This window comes from Hypomesus nipponensis, chromosome 14 (assembly GCF_054491055.1).
Source record: "Hypomesus nipponensis isolate SF chromosome 14, ASM5449105v1, whole genome shotgun sequence".
In the NCBI taxonomy this organism is placed as follows: domain Eukaryota; kingdom Metazoa; phylum Chordata; class Actinopteri; order Osmeriformes; family Osmeridae; genus Hypomesus; species Hypomesus nipponensis.
Window position 1 is genome coordinate 5,761,922 of NC_140374.1, and position 11,605 is coordinate 5,773,526.

At 47.3% G+C, this 11,605-nt stretch overlaps 2 protein-coding genes across 4 annotated transcripts; one reads left to right on the forward strand and one right to left on the reverse strand.

Moving 5' to 3' along the window:
• Positions 1–810: 810 nt before the first annotated feature.
• On the reverse strand, positions 811–7,090 carry fbxl9 (F-box and leucine rich repeat protein 9). Of its 3 annotated transcripts, none has more exons than XM_084671673.1 (11): positions 6,851–7,090; positions 6,318–6,384; positions 6,046–6,147; positions 5,504–5,818; positions 4,850–5,155; positions 4,311–4,527; positions 3,765–3,919; positions 3,228–3,446; positions 2,799–3,011; positions 2,363–2,580; positions 811–2,049 (listed from the first exon to the last, which is right to left on the reverse strand). In XM_084671673.1, the coding sequence occupies exons 1-11, from the start codon at positions 7,081–7,083 to the stop codon at positions 1,881–1,883; spliced, it is 2,214 nt and encodes a 737-aa protein (XP_084527799.1). In that variant the 5' UTR covers positions 7,084–7,090; the 3' UTR covers positions 811–1,880. The 3 variants fall into 3 exon arrangements, with proteins under 3 accessions (XP_084527799.1, XP_084527800.1, XP_084527801.1); XM_084671674.1 differs by lacking the exon at positions 6,851–7,090 and adding an exon at positions 6,633–6,780; XM_084671675.1 differs by lacking the exon at positions 6,851–7,090 and adding an exon at positions 6,633–6,761 and having other exon boundaries at positions 6,318–6,430.
• On the forward strand, positions 6,995–11,358 carry uevld (UEV and lactate/malate dehyrogenase domains). Its single transcript, XM_084671676.1, has 12 exons — positions 6,995–7,133; positions 7,416–7,500; positions 7,592–7,657; positions 7,808–7,971; positions 8,172–8,313; positions 8,465–8,559; positions 8,787–8,892; positions 9,070–9,240; positions 9,502–9,666; positions 9,937–10,027; positions 10,185–10,308; positions 10,528–11,358. The coding sequence occupies exons 1-12, from the start codon at positions 7,092–7,094 to the stop codon at positions 10,690–10,692; spliced, it is 1,416 nt and encodes a 471-aa protein (XP_084527802.1). The 5' UTR covers positions 6,995–7,091; the 3' UTR covers positions 10,693–11,358.
• Positions 11,359–11,605: the final 247 nt, after the last annotated feature.

Below are 11,605 nucleotides of genomic sequence, written 5' to 3' on the forward strand. Positions count from 1 at the left end.
TAAGATTCTATTTATACATGTATGAGGCCTTTAAAGATCATTTCAATTAGTGTGTTTGACGGTCCTTTCAGTCTTGTCTGGGCAGGGCATCTGGGAGTTGGGCTTTGATGTAATGATTAATCTTTTATAGTCTTTATTAGAGCGAGAGGTTGCCTGGGTGTGACAGCTTAGCAAACCACCAAAAGCTTCCGTCAGAGCCACTGGACTTTGTGCTGTTATGGGTGTGAGTGTTGTAGAGGTACGATTAGCCATGGTCATGATTGTAGATGTGAATGTGTGTTTGATCAGTGTTTTTTACCCCTAAAGAATGCACCTAAGTGAGTGTGTGTTAGGCTTCTTAGCCATGGCGAAACTATGAGGAGAATCAATACAGGATTATATAGGTAATACATAGCCTATTAAGGCATCATAGCTATACTGTACTTGATATGTAAACCCAGCATGCTTGTTTGTCCAAGATATGCTTATTATGGTCTGCATGTATTCCATGTTTGTTGATGCACGGTACGAGAGCGAGTGATCCTGACTGACCTAATATCACACGACTGTCCAACAGTAGCAAAAAACTTTTCCATTCATTTTCATAATATTAAGAGCGTGAAAAGGAAATGTATGATAATCATTTTTATATGATGATAACAATCCTCAACATCCTGTGGCCAGTGAATTCTTTATTATCTCTCTAGACCAGTGGGTAATATGAAAGTTCAGATCACTGCACTGTGTTTCTGATGCAACACACTAATGTGCATTTTAGCCTTGCGGCTTAATGAGCAACGGTTGACATGAATAAAGACGACACAACTTACATACAGAAAACAGCTGTCATCTCTTGTGTTTACTCAGAGTCTGCAAGTGCAGAGGCTTTACACTTATTCATAAAATTACATTTGGTACACATTATCACTTTTTTTCCTTCAAATTTAACAATCAGCATATGAGCCTCTGTTTTATTTTAAAATTGGTACAAAATTATTCAGGGCCATCACAAATATATGGCCAAATACTTAAATAAATATATACTAAGACTTATTATTGTGATTTTAATAGCATAGTCCTGTTTGCAACATGACAGCACATACTCCGCCCCCACCCTCTCCCGTGTGTGTGCTTCTGGGCAGTGAGAGGGTGGGGTCTGCTCTCCTGGTCCCTTTCAGCCCCTCCCTCCCTCCCTCGCAGCCTTGGCTGGGACCACCTCTGTGGGTCTGGCTGGATGTGAACAGCCACGAGCAAGATGGACCGCCCCCCTCGCCCGGCCGTTCTCAACCCTGGTCCTCAGGGACCCCCCCCTGTCCTGCATGTGTGAGATGTTTCCCTGCTCCAACACACCAGACTCAAATGAGTGGATCATGGTCAAGCTCAGCAGAAGCCTGATAACGATCATTCGTTGGAATCAGGTGTGCTGGATCAGGGAAACGTTTAAAACGTACAGGACAGCGGCCCCTGAGGGCCAGGATTTGACACCCCTGATCTAGAACATGCAGGACAGGGGGGTCCCTGAGGACCAGGGATTATAACCACTGCCCTAGCCCCCTGCTATGGAATGTGTGTAACCTTACTTATACCTATCCAGCCTTTGTCACATCTGGGAGCTAGGGCCCAGACCTATCCCAGTAGGCAGCGGAGGTCCCTTTAGATAGAAAGAATATGTTGGAATGTAATGTGTCTGCATTGTACAGTAAGGTGATATGTAGCTGTAGGGGTTGGATAAAGTCTGGAAGTGTGACTGCCGGATCCTGCCTACGTATATACGCACACACAGGTGCAGGCATTCACGCACACGACCACATAAAAGAGGAGCGTTGTAAGTGCAGATCACTGAAATGAGATGATTCGAGCAGCAATTTTTCTTCGGTAAAACCAGTTAGACAATCAGCCAATCACAGGGTGAGAGTCAGGTCCGCCCCGCCCACAAAGCGGCAGTGGACGTTTTCTAGGAAGGGCAACTGTGATTGGAGGAGGTCCACAGTTGTTATGGAGATATCCTTACACATGGAGATGTCTAGTGTGCGGAGTCTCTTACAGTGTTGAGCTAGGACAGAGAGAGACCTGTAGACACAATCCACAGGTTCAGATTTAAATCACACTGTCAAGTCAAAGTTGATCTCTAATATAGTTTTCAAGTCAGAAACATCAGTCATCCACAATCACTTCAAGTTCGTTTTAAGAGCCTGGGTGTTAAATTCAGAAGCACTTTTTTCAATCACAGCAGTCCAGGCCAGGGTCATACCTAGTTTAGTACCAACGGCGAATTAATGTAATTTCCAAATCTAGTACCTGTTGTTTATATAAAAATATCCACTGTATACTGTATGTATTCTATGTACTGTATTTACTATCTCTATCACACGTCCAGTCTGACCTGTCGGTGACGGCATCGCAGCAGGACAGGTAGAGGTGCTGCAGCCTGCTGAGGTGTGGCGCAGCGCGGGCGATGCCGTGGTCGCTGATCCGGGGGCAGTGGCTGAGAGCCAGGCTGGTGAGGCTGCGGCAGTGCCAGGCCACAGACCCCAGGCTGGCATCACTGATCTCGGGGAGCATGGACAGGGATAGGCGCTGGAGGTCTGGGTAGCGAATCACCTAGAGGCCACAACAACATGGGGTTGGGTATAGTTCAGTTTTGGAGCTAACGATCACAGCAGCTGTCACTGTCTACAGAAGCAATTTCAAGGCGGTTCTTGGAAAGTTCAACCACCAAAGATGGTGCCTTCAGTGAAGTCCATCAGCTACGCTAGTCTGAGTTCATTGTTAAGCCGAGCACCGGAGGGGTAAGACCGCCAGTACATCCAGCCGCCCACCTGTGTGATGCTGCTGTCGGTCAGCTTGGAGCAGGCTGAGAGGTCCAGCTCCTGGAGGGAGTGGAGGGCCAGGAGAGAAGCCCCCTCCTGCTCCCTGAACACCCTCAGGTCCTCCTCCGTCACCAGCCGAGGTTTCTCCTGGAAGAGGAGGGTCGGCGGCCGGAAGAAGCCCATGTTCCCGAACGTCCTGGTGAACTTGGGGTCCTTGTCCTCCTGGGTGGGGAGTGGAGGAGAAACAGACGAAGGGGAAGGGGGAGGAGTCGTGGAGCAGAATGGGTGGAAAGAGAAGAGGATAGGGGAGAGGGAGGCAGAGTCAGGATGGAGTGTATTGCGAATGATTGCATCCAGTCATTAACAACCCCCCCCCCCCCAGCTTCTTCAACCCCCCCCCCCTCTCTCCCTCTTGCCCCTACCGCCCCCCCCACTCACAATCTCCTGAGCAGGTTCACACTCCTTGGTGGGCTCCACTATGCCGAGCAGGCCCCAGTCGCTGATCTCCTTGCACCAGCCCAGACGCAGCACCACCAGCCCCTGCAGGTAGGTGGCGATGGCGCGCACGCTCAGGTCCGTCAGGTAAACGCAGGAGCTCAGGTCCAGCACACGCAGACTGGCGCCCAGCAGCTGAGCCAAGGGGTAGACCGTCAGGTCCTGTCAGGGAGCAGGCGGAGAGAAGAGAAGAGAGGGATGAGGAACATTTACATTTAGTTATTTAGCACACACTCTTATCCAGAGCGACTTACAGTAAGTACAGGGACATTCCCCGAGGCAAGTAGGGTGAAGTGGACACAACGTAATTTGCACGGGCGGGAATCAAACCGGCAACCTTCTGATTACTAGCCCGATTCCCTAACCTCTCAGCCACCTAACTCCCTACATGGGAACATGGGATTGACGGAGATGGAGTCTCAGAGAGAGAGACAGAGAGGCACACAGGCAGGAGGATAGACAGGCTAGCTAGCAGCGTACCCGTATGTAGGTGCAGCTCTTGAAGATGAGGGTCTCCAGGCCTGCCCGAGGGCCTGGTCCAGACAGACCCTTCACCATCTCAGCTCCGCTGACATGCAGACACTCAGACAGGTCCAGACTCTTCAGCTCAGGGAGGGACACCAGGTCAGCCAGACCTGGAGGGGAGGCAGTACAAACAGAGTATGGTATTGTATGTATATATTGTTCCTATGGTTTATACTATGTGTGATACTTTTGTATTATATGTAATGTGGGTGTGGGTATTGGCCAATGGTAGAACATTTGACTGCTGGACAAGAGGTGTAAGGTCTATGTATTCTATTCTGTGGTTGAGGGCCTATGTTCAACACAGAGTGGTAAATGCCACACTTGGGCTTACAGACAACCATAATACATTACATGTTATTGACGAGATCCTTGTTTTGAGATCAAGACCCAGATTGATGACTATAATGAGCATTGGAGACTCGGAACATGGATCCGTCCAGTCAACTTGTCACTACATTGAGGAAGACCAGGAAAGTTTCCAGATGTCTGTGTACAGACCTTTGTCAGTAATCCTCCAGTCTCTGGACAGAGAGAGGCTCCTGAGGTTTGGAAGGCCCAGGCTGACCGCTAGCACCGCCCTGCTGGTCAGCTCAGTACAGGCGCTCAGGTCCAGACTTCTGAGGCCCGGCTGGTGCTTACATAGAACCTCCACAGAGTAGTCAGTTAGCTCCTTACAGCCCCGCAAACACAGCTCCTGCAACCTCAGGCCCTCCACCTGTCGGAAGGCAGGGAGGTGGGGGAAGAAGAAAGGGGGAAGAGGGGGAAGGCACAACTTCTTGTTGGTTTATGGCTTTGGTAACCCTTTGGTAAAAGTAACTGGTTCCTGTATTGGCATATGGAGGCCAACGGGATCCCACTCCAATGTTTACAAACCTTTATTTACCTAGTTGAGTCAACAAAGAGCTTTTGTATTTTATTTCACATACACTTTTTCATTTTTCAGGTCATTGTAAGTGGCTTCGGATAACAGCAGCTGCGACATGAATGAAATGTATTTCTTGGACATACATTTTCAACATTGAGTGTTGGCGTCTTACCTTGGCGACTGAGCGCAGGGACTCCGGTGTGATGGAGGTGCGACTGAGGTCCAGGCCCCTCATGGTGGAGGACTGTTCCAGAAGCAGCTTCCGCAGATTCCTCAGGGACAGCAGAGCCGACGAGTCCTGGACGACACCCACGGGGCAGCCGCGGTACGGGTCAAACTCAAAGGCAATGTGGCACCCGGCCAGCGAGAGGCGGTGCAGCTTAGGAGTGCAGCCTGTCAGCCGGTTGAAGGTGAGGTCCGAGAGGTAGCGGAGATCTGACAGGTCCAGTTCTTCCAGGCCTGCCAGGGCCACGCGCACCTGGAGGAACACACAGACCGTAGGCTGGGAGTTTTGAGTTGGTGGGAGTGGAGCAAGTCAGTAGGAAATCTATATTTGACTGCAGATCTCGATCTGCAGGTCACACAATCAACTGTGAGTGAGGCACTTGCAAGTCGCTTTGGATAAAAGGGTCCGCTGAATGAAAACATTCTTTAATTGTCCTGCCCCACCCAATATGGGTAATACGGGAATCATCATCATTTTCATAACCACAACCCCTCCTCCTCACCACCCCCCCACTCCCTCCTCACCACCATCTACTCCTCTTCCTACTCACCACCCCCCAACACCACCAATACTAAACACCACCCACCACCTCATCCTCACCTGCTGGCGTTGCTCGTCCCGGGAGAGGAAGGCCCCCGACATGAAGAGGCTGTCCAGGCCCCGGAGGTCCAGCCTGCGCAGGGAGGTTAGGTGTGGGAGCAGGGCCAGGAGGGAGGCCTCTGTCACACTGCTCCCCGGCAGGGCCAGGCTCTCCAGCCGAGGGCCCAGGTGGAGCCCCACCTCCAGGAGCACGGCCCGGGACAAACTGGATCCATCCAGGTGACTGATCACCAGGCTGCAGCAGGAGAGTCTTCCCAGGCCACGGATCAGATCCAAAGACGAGGTGGAGGCTGGGAACTTGAAGGTCTGGTTCCTCTGTAGGGGGATGGAGAAATATGAAACTGAATCCTCCGAAAGAGTCATTTGATGATATCAAGGTGAAGATCAAAAATAGGGTACTGTCACTTATCCAGCTCCTCAACTTTCAGATAATGCAGACAGGAAGTTGGTAGGTTTGAATTTATTATTATAATTTATTCTTTAGGTAGGGAGGCATTCAGGATGAGGAAGGTGGGTTGGTGGGATGTGGGTAAATAGATTACCTGGAAGCGATGGTCCTGGCTAGCATCATACCAGCTCCTGCAGACCAGAGATGCCTCCTTTCTGTCTGACGCATGCAGGAAACTCAGGATGTAGGTGGTGATCTGATAAGAAAAAATTAAATACGACCATAGCTAGCTAGCAAGTGCTAGCTTTAGACACTAAACTAGCTCCAGACAGTCAACCACACTGCTGCACTCTTAAACAACACTTATGAATGATCCTAGTTACATACATACCGGTAACTGGGTTCTACGTTTTATTACGATCTTACCTCGATAGGTAGTTCGGGCGTCTCCATGGTTATTGCACTCGTCCCAGTCATGTCCATAGCCTCAAACCTTGCGGTTTCCACTTCACATCATTAGTACAACCTAATTTAGCTAACTATGAGCATTTACAACGTTAGACTGGTAGCTAGCTAGTTAGTTAGTAAGAGGTTAGGGCTATCTTTAGGCTATAGGTTTAGTTTAGGACGACTGCACAGTAACTACAGCTTTTTCCAAAATCTTTCAAGCTACAGTACTATAACTTTGTTAGCTAAGCTGATTAAACAGATAAACTAAGCGTTAGACTGTATTCTTGGTACCTCTGAAATCCCGTCATTCATTTATAAACTACATCTAGTGGTTAGAGATGGTGATATGCTGCGAAATAGCGGATTAATAAATAGACTACAGTCAGTCAGCTTGTTGGGAGCTGATCAGCTGACCAGGACTAAATGGCAACAAACTCTGGGTTGCCAAGTAGAAGTACATAATCCACTTTTCGGGAGTCTAAAACCCTCCATTTCAACGGCATGGATACCTGTATGTTTGGACATGGACCACGTCGCCTCCAAGTGGCAAGGGAAGCATATATCCCAAAACACACTCGTCACAGGTGACCTGTGTGTGTGTGTGTGTCACCAAAGTGGCACGCAACCCCGTGCCTATGCGACACGCCTCTCTTTCTCTCCTTTGCGGAAGTTTATATTTTGTTGCTTGAAAGTTTAATTGTTGGAAGGCATCGAGCAGTTCATCACTAGCTAACGAGTACATGGTAAACCATGGATCTTAGCTTGGAGGAAATACAGAGAATACTGTCGAAGGTTTGTGATATTTATGAATGGAGGCTTAGTTTGAATGCCTACTAGAGCTAGCTAGTTATGAATTTATAATGGTATCTGTTACGTTCAACGCAGTATTCGTAAGTCGTAGTATAAAGCTAATGAAACAGACATACTGGTAATCTTGCCGGATAAACCAGTTTTGCCTTGTGTTAGATGCCGACACAGTCATTTTATGCTTAGCAAGCTTTCATGTGTCCTGCATGTCTTGCCTTGTAGTCACTAGCGTGTGCTGTCTAATTTTCTCAAATATTCTGGTATCAGTACAAATTCCGGGATGTTGCCATCGAGGAGCTACAGAAAGTACATCGAATTCACCCCCTTATAAATCCTGTAACTGGAACTTACAGTAAGATTGTCTGTATAATGTTTATATCTACACCACTGTTATTCAACAGAATGCATTTTGTTTCTGTTGATTTATATCTATTTCTTTCAAGCTTTCAGCGACGGAACCCAAAAAAATCTGCTGAAGTTGATAGGCACCGTCCCCGTCAAGTATGAAGGTAATTAAGAAGCAATAGTAGATGTACTGCTTTCCTGGCCTTAAATCTGTCCTCTGAATGGCCCATCTCAGATGAAAAAATCTTCTGCTTATATGTCTATTGAGCACTTTAAAGGACAGAGCCAGCTATATGTGTATTTTGTCGATCCAGGCCGCTTGTACAACCTGCCTATTCAGCTGTGGCTCATGGACTCCTTCCCCTTCACACCCCCCATCTGTTTGATGAGGCCCACCTCCAGCATGGTCATCAGGGAAGGGAAGCACGTGGACGCCCAGGGACGCATACACCTGCCCGGCCTCCACAACTGGGACCACGTAAGACTGGAGATGGAGGAGTAGATGGAGGGTGGGGTGGTCATGTGTCATGGGACATGGGTCATGAGAGATCATGTGACATGATGATGTACTATGTACTATCCTCTCTTTTCTTCCTTCTCTTTTTTATTAGTATTCATCAATAGTCTTTGTTCCCCTCTCACTCCTCTCTCCCCTTCCCTCTCTCCTCCCTCCTCCAGCCCAGATCCTCTGTGGTTGGCCTTCTGGCTGAGATGACCTCAAAGTTTGAAGAGGAGCCTCCGCTGGCAACCAAACCCTCAGGAGAGAGCAGAGACCCCAATGACCTGCTAGGCTTCGTATCCAACCTCAAAGTCAACAGTGGTGCGCTTCCATTATCTCCATTATTAACAACATAGATAGACATTTTAATTGTATTCATTTAGCAGATTATTTTATCCCCAAAATATATTCATAAAGTAATATCATACAATGCAAAATTAACATGAATTTATCAATTTGCTCTTGATTGCAGCTGGAGTACAACACAATGATCAACCAATCAACAAAGTCTCTGTCATTGGGGGAGGCGACCTAGGAATGGCTTCCGTGATGAGCATTCTGGCAAAGGTCTGTCACCCTCCCTGTGTTTGTTATTTCTTCCATCAGATAATGTGTTCATTTAGCAGACCCTTTTATCCAATGTGAAATACAAAGGGTGAGATTCATACCTGCAATATCTTGATCGGCAGTGAAACCCGTTACTACTGAGCTATACCCAGTTTGTTCGATGTTAGAACAGGCATCCATGGCTGTCTTCTGTCTCGTTGATGTTCTGTTCTTCCTCTGTCGCACAGGGGAACGTGGACAAACTTGTTTTCGTTGACATAGCAGAGAGCTCTACTAAAGGTGGCACCATGGACCTGGGAATCTTCAACTTGCCAAAGGTGGTGGTTTCCAAAGGTATAATGTCTGTAATACTGGATCATGGTTTCGGCTCAAACCTGGAATATGTCTGATATTGCAGTGGATTTGGAGGAACAATGTATTTAAAAAAAGATTTATTGTATCATGAAATTATACCTCTTAGTCAATGTGATACATGTGACCTTTCAACCTTTTTTTATTTTATACCTGCAGATCTCTCTGCCTCAGCAGGCTCCAGGGTTGTCGTGGTAACCGCCAACGCCTGGAGTGATGAGCAGTCGTATGTGGGTGTGGTCCAGACTAATGTGGACCTGTACCGGAGCATCATACCCACCCTGGCCCGTCTCTGCCCAAACGCTGTCCTTCTCATCGCCTCCCAGCCAGGTCAGAAGAATATTTTTTTTGTAGACAAATGACACACAGTGAAATGATATTAAATGTACAAGGAACTGAAATGTTCTCAGCTTTGACATGTTACAGGCACATAAACATAATCTCCACATTTCGCACACCTGCACACACACCCCAAAAATGGTATTACCGTACAGCTCTTCATGTCTTATCATTATTGGAAAGTCTTCCAAATCATGTATGGATGTACCCTGTGACGGGTACAACTGAGGCCCAAACCTGCCCCCTTGCTAGTGGACATCATGACCCATGTGGCGTGGAAGCAGAGTGGACTACCCCCCACACACGTGATTGGAGCAGGGTGTAACCTGGACTCTGAGCGTCTCAGCCATGTCCTGGACATCAGTCTGAACACACACAAGCAGGCCTGGGTCATTGGCGAGCTCTCTGACAACAAAGGTGAGAAGGAGAGTAAAAGACCAGCTGTACGTTGGCATTCGGCTGTACTTTGGCATTCTGACTGGACCTTGTTTGTCTCCACCCCATGTTTATAGGGGAGGGCATAGCTTAGTGGTTAGAGTACTTGACTGCAGATCAAGATGGTTTCAGGTTCAAATGTGCCCCTGTACTGTATGTTGCATCTGCTAAATGAACACATGAATATGATTGTAGGTGAGAGTTGCTCATATGAAAGCCATGGATACTTCATTGTTGTTTTCTGTGTTGCAGTGGCTGTGCTGAGTAACATTGGACAGACAGGGGCAAGCCAGCATCCTGAGATTGCTCCAAGGTCCAACGCCACAAAACCAGTCCTAGACAGGTACAATCTCAGACCTCTCCACTCCTACGACACTTTGATAAATCTGCTCCTACTCAGGACCCTGTTGTTTTAGGGGTTGTTTGCCTTGATTGATAATAATCATAAGGGAGAACTCGAGCCAAAATGGTGTCCTAATGCTGTTGTATGTTGTGCTCAGGGCTTTGGGGTTGCTGAGAGGTCGAGGCCAGCGGTCCTGGTCCATGGGTCTGTCCCTGGCTGACATCACCTACAGTATCCTGGTGAACCGGAAGAAGGCCCATTCCGTGTCTACACTGGCACAGGTACCAAACTATACCTAACCTTAACTCTAACCCGGAACAGGTATGCCATGGCTTCTTGGCTCAAACATGCTAACCATTCAATCCAACCGCTACCCTCACTGTAACCCTACCATGACACAGGTATGCGTCGGCTGCTCAGCTTAAACACCCTTGCGTTCGAGTGCGTGTTAAGGGGTTAGAGCATAGAGCACCAGTTAACTGTGTGTGTGTGTGTCTCAGGGCTGGGGTGGTTTAGGGTCGGAGGTGTTCCTCAGTCTTCCCTGTGTTCTGGGAGCTTCCGGCTCCACCAGGCTCGCTGGCGTGTCTCTGGCTCAGGATGAAGACGCCAAGCTGAGGGACAGCGCAGCCTCCCTCTCCAACCTCATGGCACAGCTCAAGATATGATGTCATTTCCTTCTAATCTGCCTGCTGACAGGACTACCAGCCAACCGGCATGCAGAGAAGATGTTAGCTTATCAGTCTGGCTTAGGTGGGAACAGATGGAGACTTTATTATAAGTGCTTTGTCAACCAGTAGTTGGCATCTTAGGTATGTTTGAGTATCTTACTTGAATATATCTTTGTCTATGGCTAAATAAGGTATGGTTACAATCATTATTTATTAAAAAGTAGCCTAATATTTAGCAAATGCCATCCGTGAATGGTATTTATATTGTGCTTCTATGCAGACTGTTTACGGTTTAACACTCCATTACCGAAAGGTAAGTCTCCTACTTCCTGCTGTAACAGACTGATAGATGATAGAACATATTCAATGTAAATCGAGAATGCATGTTTAATATATATAATATATTAAATATAGCACAGTGGTACACTGCTTTTAACCAAAAGTGTGAATTGTCAGAAATATAATATTCAGTCTGTGTTTAGTACAGGGTACTGGTGAATGGTTACAGCTGGTTCAATCATGTTTAACTTTTTGTTTGCACTTTAACACTGTTAACCCTGCATTTTGCCTTGAGAAGTGCCTTGATGTATGATATGCCTTAACTGAAATGATATCCATACCTCTGTTGTAAATAAGGTGGAATTAAACAAATTAAACATTTTACTCTGTGTGTTACTGATATAACTGTGTTCCACAAGAAATAAAGAAAACACGGCAAGGTTCGTTTATAGAACACTTCTCAATATTGCTTCATGTATGGATTTTTCACCTTGTTGGTCTTAGCTGTGAGGAATGGCACAGACAAGAAGAACCGTCCCAGATGCACCCCGACAATAAGGAACTGAATGTGCTACTGAATGTGATCATGTCTGTTTGTTCCTCCTGAGCTTAACACCAACAAGATGCACAA

Excerpts from the sequence above, each read along its gene's own strand:
- uevld (XM_084671676.1), top strand. The coding sequence starts at position 7,092 with ATGGATCTTAGCTTGGAGGAAATACAGAGAATACTGTCGAAG. Across the intron at positions 7,658-7,807 it reads CGTCCCCGTCAAGTATGAAG|GCCGCTTGTACAACCTGCCT; the intron begins GTAATTAAGAAG and ends TTGTCGATCCAG. Across the intron at positions 9,667-9,936 it reads CGAGCTCTCTGACAACAAAG|TGGCTGTGCTGAGTAACATT; the intron begins GTGAGAAGGAGA and ends TCTGTGTTGCAG.
- fbxl9 (XM_084671673.1), bottom strand. The coding sequence starts at position 7,083 with ATGTACTCGTTAGCTAGTGATGAACTGCTCGATGCCTTCCAACAATTA. Across the intron at positions 6,148-6,317 it reads CGCCCGAACTACCTATCGAG|ATCACCACCTACATCCTGAG; the intron begins GTAAGATCGTAA and ends TTTTCTTATCAG. Across the intron at positions 3,920-4,310 it reads CTGGAGGATTACTGACAAAG|GTCTGGCTGACCTGGTGTCC; the intron begins GTCTGTACACAG and ends CCTCCCCTCCAG.